At 38.8% G+C, this 9,673-nt stretch overlaps 1 protein-coding gene across 1 annotated transcript; it reads left to right on the top strand.

Moving 5' to 3' along the window:
* The first annotated feature begins 21 nt into the window (after window positions 1–21).
* LOC124630535 (CSC1-like protein 2) lies at window positions 22–3,399 on the top strand. Its single transcript, XM_047164486.1, has one exon. The coding sequence runs from the start codon at window positions 359–361 to the stop codon at window positions 2,603–2,605; it is 2,247 nt and encodes a 748-aa protein (XP_047020442.1). The 5' UTR covers window positions 22–358; the 3' UTR covers window positions 2,606–3,399.
* Window positions 3,400–9,673: the final 6,274 nt, after the last annotated feature.

Raw genomic sequence — 9,673 nt, 5'->3', positions numbered from 1 at the left:
ATAAACGTGGCAGCGACTGGAACGATCCTCAATTTTTGTGATATATGCGGCATAGTTTTTGATTTGGAACAAAATAATCGTTAATCTGTGGCGATTTCGATTTTGACAATTTCTGTCTGCCTGTGAGTTCCTTCAACGGCAGTGTTACAGTAAAACGTCATTCATTTTGTTATCTTTTGATCCAATTTATCTGACAACAATAGAATTTCCAGATGGTAGCCAAATTCGAGTACACAAGTGTACTCAAGTGAGTTTTCTGTGTGAAGTGTCAGTGAATTTTGTGGAATAGTTGGATTCTCATTATGTAAATACTTTCTCTTGTATCGCCTGACTGACTGCCCGTGTTGCGACATAGAAAATGAATCGTTATACAAACATAGTGTCATATTCCCTAGTTGCAAACAGCTCGAGCGGTAATGGAACCGATGATGAAGGGTGTATGTTGGTGAATACTACACAAAATGTGATAATAACAGGAGCGTACAACGGTATACCCCAAACCTTAATACTCAACTTGGTGTCGTGGTCATGCCTCATAGTTTTATTCACCGTGCTGCGGCGGACGGCATGGAACTACGGGCGAATGGCACTCGTGCAGCGCACAAAGAGTCGGTGGACTAACTTGTTCTACCGCGGCGGCGACGGCGACGCGCTGGTCAACAGGAGGCGCAGCGCGGAGGAGGCTGTCAACATAGACGAAGGGTTTTTTACGTGGCTACCGGCCGTGTTCCGCCTCACCCGCGAGCAGGTACTGGCCAAATGCGGCCCTGATGCTGTCCACTACCTCTCCTTCCAAAGACATGCAATAACATTAATGTTCATTGTTACACTAGTTTCTATCGGCCTGATCCTGCCCATAAACTTCCAAGGCACCAATTTAAATGTTGATTCCAGCACTTTTAGTAGAACTACATTGTCAAATCTTACTGGAAGATCAAACTGGCTATGGGTACATACTCTCATAAGCATCTCCTTTCTGCCCATATCTGTGTTGATAATGAGGAGATGCACAGGCCGCAAGCCAGTACCAACATCCATGACTGGCACAATAATGATCACAAACATATCAAAGGCTGATAGAAATGAGTCTACCATCAGAGCATACTTTGCTCACAACTTCCCCCACATACAAATAGTGGATCTCCGTCTTGCATACAACATCAACCTGCTAAATGATGTGCAAGAGAAGAAAGATATGGTGACTGAAGCTCTTATATATACGGACACATACTTCAAGAAGACTGGGAAACGCATTACTGTGAAGCCAGCATGGTGTGGACCAGAAATAGATGCACTAGAATTCTATACAAATGAAGAAAAGAGGCTGAAAGACGAAGCAAAAAGATGCAGAGCTATGGTACTAAATGATCCTCTTGGCATCGCCTTTTTGACTTTACCTTCATACCAGCTTGCCGAACATGTGATTAATAACTTTAGTTTACATCGTGGTTGGGTGCTGTCTCATGCTACCAATCCCTCTGACATAATTTGGGAAAATCTAAGTGTGCAACCAGGAGTCTGGTACCTCAAGGCTATTGTTGTCAACTTTTTCTTATTTATTGTTCTATTCTTTTTAACTACCCCTGCAATTATTGTCAATCTTTTTAACACCATGGTTGCTAAACCTGAATCTCTTGGCAAAATAAGTACTGTAATCTTTGAGTTCCTGCCAACCCTGCTGCTCTGGACCATGGCTGCTGTCATGCCTGCAATTGTTGCATTCTCTGATAAATTTCTGTCCCATTGGACCAAGTCACAACAAAACTACTCCATCATGACCAAAACTGTTTCATACCTTCTGTTGATGACTCTTATCTTACCCTCTCTGGGTCTAGCCAGTGCTGAAGCCTTTGTGACGTGGACGATACATCATGAGAATGATACGATGCGCTGGGATTGCGTGTTCTTGCCTGACAAAGGCGCATTCTTCGTCAATTACGTCATCACCTCTGGTCTGATCGGTACTGCGTTAGAATTGATCCGTTTTCCGGAATTATTTCTCTATGTATGGTATTTGTTGCAATCCAAGTCAAAGGCGGAGAAGAGCTACGTAAAGCGAGCCATTCTTTACGAGTTTCCATTTGGAGTTCATTATGCTTGGAGCATAGCTATTTTCTCAATTACAATGGTGTATAGCCTCGCGTGCCCATTGATCGCGCCGTTCGGCTTGTTATACATGATGCTCAAACACGTGGGCGATAAACACAACCTTTACTTCGCGTATGGTCCGTGTGACATGAGCGGTGTCGGCGGTGGGAGGATCCACGCTACAGCCGTACGACTCATTCGAGTGTCAGTTCTACTGCTACTCATTAACATGGCCGCTTGGGCCGGCCTGAGGGCAGGCTTCGAGGCTAGAACCATTATTCTAATCATGGCATCTATTGTAGCCTTTGGAACATTTTTGTTACTAAGTCCATTCCCGAGCTGCACCCCTCCGGCGCCCCTGCAGGAGGAGTCTAGTGTCAGATTTCCGGAGTACGTGGCGCCAGTGCTGACGAAGCCTATTGATTCCCCTCCTAGCACGACACCTACGACCCCGGATTACGGGGCTTCATCGCCTGTGACCACGCATTCGTACAGCCCCGATCCAATAAATATATAATTTTGGTAATAAATTAGCGAATTTCCCTTTATCAACTAATTGCCTTAACTTGCGGTCCGGTCATATCAGCGATAAACGAAGTACTCGGGTGGGTATCGATCGTTGTTTGCGATACAGGACGGAGGATTAGAGTTTTATATCGATGTAAATAACCAATGCAATATTTTTATATATTGAAGTAGTTGTAGAGGTAGTCGACTGAAATCTTATGTTCGGATCTTTATTTTTGTGTTCGCAATTTTTTGGGCATAAGGACGCAAAGATCATGATGTAAATGTTATATTTTATACTGCTTTATACAAGTCACGTTTTTACATAATATAATTTATGAAATGTATTTACTTCTGTAAAGAGAACTGTCGACGAAAGATCACAGCATTTAAAAGAATAGGTACAGCACTGTTTTCGTTGTTAGGTTTAGACAAAAATATTTAGCGAATGCAGCTGTTAATGTTTATTGTTGATGTAAATTATGTTATTTGAGGATCATATTGTCTACCTATCATATTCACAGATTACTTCTAAGTGGAGGGACCGTACGAAACTACACATATAAGATTTGTCAGAAATTCTCAAAATCTGAGATGATTTAGACAATAGTTCAGAACATAAGATATCAGAACCTCATTAATTTTTGTGATTGTTTTATGGCTGTCATTTTATATTCTCCCTAATTCCTAGTAACTTATTAGACGTTAACTATGCTTTATTTTTGTACATACTGTAACGAGATCTTTCGTGTTATATTTAGGTGAATAACATCGTCATTATAAAATAAACACTGAAGTAATATATATTTGTTATTTTCCTTAAACAACATACCCATATGCATTTTATCAATATGTAGGTGCCTAGTTTTGGATTCTCATTAATTGGCAGACTTGATGTGATTCTAAGTCCCGTTTCCCTGTATATTTTTATTGTTTTCTACAGTGTTGTAATTGTACACATAGTTTTAGTAGCAATATTCGCACCTTATTCAGAAAAATATGTTTATTCCATAGTATCGAAGTAACCACGTTCGCTTTTCTAAAAAGACGTGAAAATTAGAGCTTATCTAATTGGGCTTCTCGCTTACGTAACTTGATACTTAATAATGTATTTAGTTACGCCACTCTAAAACAAAAAAACCACAAGCGAAGCGAGTGTTTGCTTCTTTTGTGCGACAGGTTCTATCTGTCGTGTAAATGTTACATTATTGTTAAGTGGTTGCGGCGACTACCTAATTATTAAGTCCTTAGTCCATGACGTCTAAAAGTTCATGACCGCTTAGAAAAATCGTGCAAAGAAAACGCTTCTAATTCCATTTATTTTTATTTAGCTTCTAAATGTTGGTCACGCTCAAAAAACTTCATTAATAAGCAATAATGAAGAAGTTGTCTATTACATTGATTTTGAAATTGTAACCGGTTTGTGTCGGCGAGCCATAGCCGCAGTCTGTAATGCGATACAACGAGGACTTGAACACATTCCGGGTGTCAAGGTTTCTTCGTCAGATCTTTTATATTAGAAATTATCTAATTGATTATGTATGTCAGTGTCTGTCTGTGGTTTAATACTGTTTTAACGCTGCATGACTAATGTAGATTATAGTTTTCATCTTTTCCATGCACACGTAGTCGTCACAGTCTAAAAACGTCCAGTGCTGGATAAAGGCATAATGCAAAATGGGGGAATTTGTTCATATTTACTTCGTGTTGGAGAACATTAAACGGAGGTCTACTAAATCCTTGCATGTCTTCTTTAAGTCATGATCGAACGTATGGCTATTCCTCTCACAGCATAGTTATGCTTCAGCCGGGAGAATTTCATAATAGAAATAAATGACGCATCACTCAATGAGAACCAGCGATTGCAAGTAGGTACATATTTGTTTCGTTGACCGACAGTCCGTTGATGCAGTTACATTACGCTTGCAGCTGGCGAAATGGAGCGTTGCGTTTGTTTGACTACCAAAGTATGTTTTCACGCGAATTTTAACATGTTCTGCGCGTATCGCCAAATTTCTGAGTTTTAACGACTTAATAGGGGCGTACTAGTTCAGTGGAAAGGCGGCGTAATTTTCGGCAACTTTAAAAGAATAGTCAAAGTTTAGTTAGTTCGATATCTCATTCGGTATCTCGAAGTCTGCAAATTAGTGTAATCTTTATCTATAATCTAGAGTGCTTAGTCCCGCCTATCAATACAAAATCCACAGAACACATTCAGAACTGATAAAGTTGATCTGATGATTATAATAATATGAGCATGACAGACACGTTTGAATCAAAACTGGTTACTCACAGCAAGTGCAGAGAACATACATTACACATACTAATTGCCTGTATCGAAGCCTTGCGACTGACATGCACGGTTTGATAACAATCCTGGCGCATTAGTCACGCTGTATATGATCCAAATTGCTCAAGACTTCTGAGCGGAACATTCGGGAACGGCGTAATACAGTTTGTTTATAACTGGCACAGACAAACATTATTGTTTTAGAACGTAACTTTCGTGAGAACGATACATTTTGTGTGATGATAAGTGCGAGCTCAATTACGACTTAATTTCGTTGTAAGAGAACTCCAGTCGAGTCAGAAATTATTCGACGTTTCTCTCAGTTATTAAACATGCGAAGAACGCAATTCCTATCGTGTTTCATTGCCATTTCACGAAAGTTAATAACTGTGGCTAATCGCAAACACATATTGTAATGTGCTATTTAGCTGTGAACTATGAACCTGACACTATTTTCACATTACTGTGAGAATTAGACGATTCTAATACACCTATAAGATGTTGTGTTTTCTTTGTAACGTCATGAGAATATTTTTAACAAGGACAAGTGGCGAGCCATCCTTTATATGGCTTCCTAGATCATGACGTCTTACAGGAAGTGCAGCGATTAACTGCCGCAATACAGTTGTAGTGATTAGTTGTAATTATTCTCGTTAGCGTTTCGCCATTTTAATATTACCGTTTTCATTCGTAAATTATTATGAATGCTTCCTGTGCTAAATCATTAATCATCAACGATTTGTCTAATTTCTGTAATAAATTAATGACAGTTTTCCAAGAAAAAATCTTAACGAGTGGATTATTTTGCTAATGTCTATAGCAGTCACTATCAAAGTAAAGCTTAATAAAATTGCGTGAATCTTACCGCACCCACGAAGCAGTGGTACAAAATAGTGTTCAGTGACTAATGGCCTTGGGGATAGGCTGACATGGCAGACGATCGATCTGTGAGGTCGTGACCCTTTACAGACATAGGTAGGTTACCCACTTCTCACGGCAAACGAAAGCCAGTCCAAATGCTGCACCTAGCATAGGTACACGAAGAATCGAAAAACTGTAAAAAGTGTCAAGTATTCGCCAACATCGATTGAGTCATAAGTAAATATAGAAGAGTTGGCTTATTGTTATCAACAAGTAGGTGCCTGTATCTATGGATGGCACCTAATTAAGGTTTTTCCAAATAAGTATTTTTGAAGAACACTAAATAATATGTACCTATACCTATCAATTAAGTAGCTACTAGAGACAATCTGCAAAATTTTCCCTACCAAGTTTGCACCTTATGCTTTAGAGATAAAGTAGAGCATCTATCAAATTTTTGTCATATTGTAGTAAGTAGTTATTAGTAGTTTGATGTGCTGGCCGTCTGTCCCAGAAATTCCAATGGAACACAATTGCCTAGCACACGGTTCTCATGACATTCAAAAGACAAGTTTTTATTCAATGAGTTTGGTTTAAAGTAGCCAAACTTGTTTTTTAATTCCGTTTCCACGAGCAGCTGTGGGAACATCTGCTAACCTATATTTCCATATTTTGTTTCCGTATTTCTCCGTCTCATGTCCGTGGAACTATCTAAGTCAGATTCTAAATATGGCTTAACCTTTGAACTATGTAGGACAAATCAATTCGTATTATTGCTATCAACTAGATTGAGACTGGTTCCTGCAATTCACAGAAAATTTCTTTTTTACCCTAAGCAGAAAACATTTGTTTTAAATTGTTCGGACCGGAAAAGACTCTTACGTTGATCAATTACCCATTCTTATCGAATGTATTATTGTATAAAGTTCATGGAATTAATATTTACTTCGTTATCTTTATTAACGAGTCACGTTTCTTTACCTGCACCAAAATGAATAACTTATCGCAACAGTTGAACAAATCCCTTTATTTGTTTCAAGACGTCATCATTTATCAAGATATTGTCGAAAGAAAATAGTTTGAAATTAAATGACGTTTCAATACTTCGCCTTGGCTAATCAGGCACTTACCTCTGCTGTAAGAATCAATGACCAGCAAACCGTCGACGACTTTGTTATGGTCAACGAGCCCAAACATCGGTCGATTCGGTCAACTGCTGTAAATATACCTAGGTACACATAGCTTAGTTATTTCAGTCTAGATTTCTAGCGGCGTTGATTTACCAAACGATTGTTGTTGAGCGACAAGTCACGCTAACAGTTTTTATCGAGATTTTAGATAAGAGTCTACATTAATGATTTTCCCAAATAACGACCAACGATAAGTACGAGTGTTTATTTTCACGCTACATTCTACATTATTCGGCGTATGCTTAGGGTGCAGTTTTATTCGTTGGATTAGGTACGCTGAAAATCCGCAATGTGTACCTATTGAACATTGTTATTTTCACTATCGTCGTAGGTATATTCCGGCCTTGTATTGATAATGCGTTGACCATAAACGAAAAGCCACGGGCGGGTGTGGAAATGTTGTATGAGGTCATTCGACTAGACCAGTCATCGTAGGCAAGCAACGTTTGCAGTTTATCAGACTTTATCTCAAACTTGTTTTACTGCATCATAGTTGGCACTTCGGAGCGGATTATTGCATCATAACTTTTTTGTTAACTTCCTTGATATAGTGAATGTTATTTTTACTTGTTCTCTTGAATTTCATCGAAACATAGATTTGTACCAAAGCAGTCTATATAAAGCACGTTTAACACTTATATCTCTGAATAGGTAAAGGAATATAAAGTTTATTGAAAATATGCATTGGTTCTATGGTACCTAAATTAGTAAATTAAAATTAATTTAGAACTCCAAGTTCGTAATGCCTACGTAGATAGGAAAATAAATAATGTTAGTTGCTATTGTACCTACACTATTTACCTAACGCATTTTCGCTATTTACCGAAACGAAACAAATTAGCACTGCAGCTGTAAGGTAGCGTTTTATTAGAACATGAAATGCAATTTTGCTGAAGTCATCATTTTATCGCGTTGGGCTTCTGCCAATGCTGTAGGATAGCAAACGCATTGACTTGTACTAAAAAGTACAGCACATCTGGCTTACACTAATACATACATATTTATCGTATTTTTGTCTGCAACAAAGGAATCAATAACTGGTAAATTGACGTTGAAGTACGGTAAATAACCCCGACTTGCAACTGCACGAACGCAACGCGTAGATATCACGTTGCATAAATTAAAACTTCCTCTACCTACCTATATGCCATACTGGGACGAGTCACCTACTTCATTGTTTATACATACCAAATAGATAAACTGTGTCCAAGTTTAATTAATAAACATCACTCATTAGGCTACAGTGTTGTATATCATGATTCAATTAATTGTTAAGTTTAATAAAGTTTCAGTAAATTATTAATTTTTAAAGCACTTATGTACCGATCTATTTGTTTATTCTTTATGTGATTCATCCTTGGTCTTCATTGTAATATGGTATGTTCTTCGAAGAATGAATGATGTTTTTGAAATCGAGACTGCGTCATATTTTCATATGACGCGCTTATTTTTCTTATGGTTGATCTTGCCAAAACACGCCTTGTGTTTGTTTTGACCCTTTGGAGTCATTGACATTTCTTTCTACCATTTCTCAGACATTTGTTTACTCTCCTCCAGGTGAGTGATAAGTGAAGACGCAAGACTTTTCTTTGTCAGTATCTATATATAGGTACTTAGGTAGGTATAGCTGCTTCGTTGGTCTAGCCGCATAGCACAACCGCTGTCCACGGGGTCGGGTTCGATTCCCGGGTCAGATCTATATCTCTTTGTGGGTTTAAGAAACACTGACAAAACACCCCGGAGTCTGGGAGAGCCCCTTCACTGTCACAAGACTTTCTTTTCCCTCAATCCGCCTGATAGGCGCCTTGGTCAAGAAATCGGCTACACATTAGAATATAACTTATTAAATTAACCAAACGCAGCGTATGATCATATTGTGTGCTGGCGACAAAACTAACAGCGCTCTTAATTGTGTCATTTGTGTCCATCGAGTGGAATAGATCGTGGCGGCGATATTACACGTGACATAATAATCTATGCATCGCAATATCGCATCGTCTGGAGAATTGCATGTAAAAGTGCATCACGTTACGAACGAACCAGGTATCATAATACCTACCTACATGTGTTATGCTTACAGCTTACCAGTGCCAGTAGCCCACTAAGTAGGTATTTTTTTTTGCACATTGAAGTATATAAGTACCTACCTAATGATTATATTGGAGCAGTGGGTGAAGTGAGCGGCCTTGCATTACTTTCTCGCGTGATATTTGAAGTGGCTAAACTCATTGTCTGTTCAAGTAGGCACGAAATGTTTAGCTAGATTTATACCTGTAGAATGGAGCTTGCAGTCATCGCTGAGTCATAGATTGCGACTCCTGTCTCCAGGTTTAAGTGGATTTACAAGGTCGTTTAATTCAAAGGTCTGACCCTAAAGTGGGTAGGAAACTAAATAAAATTAGAAGTTAGTAAAATTTTCAATAGGTACTTAGGATATCAGTAGGTATATAATCCGTGAAACATACACTTCCTATCAATAGGTATATCGTCACAGCCTAATACGTCACTGCTAGACAACGGCTTCCCCCAAGCTGTGGGGGATTTTGGCCATACTTACTGTAGAAATGGTGCCATCCTTCTGCGCTGAAGGGCATGAAGATAAATGTTTTAAGGTTTCTCTATTAAAGCGATTTACTAAACTATAAAGTGTTAAGTAATTGCGGTTTGGCCTTGGGCTTTGTCTTCACTTCCATGCGGCATCTAACATTTATTAAACTAACGCTCGACGCCAGCGCCA

This window comes from Helicoverpa zea, chromosome 1, assembly GCF_022581195.2.
Source record: "Helicoverpa zea isolate HzStark_Cry1AcR chromosome 1, ilHelZeax1.1, whole genome shotgun sequence".
NCBI lineage: Eukaryota > Metazoa > Arthropoda > Insecta > Lepidoptera > Noctuidae > Helicoverpa > Helicoverpa zea.
Note: the sequence above shows the minus strand (reverse complement) of the source record. Positions and strands in the feature narration are given on the sequence as shown.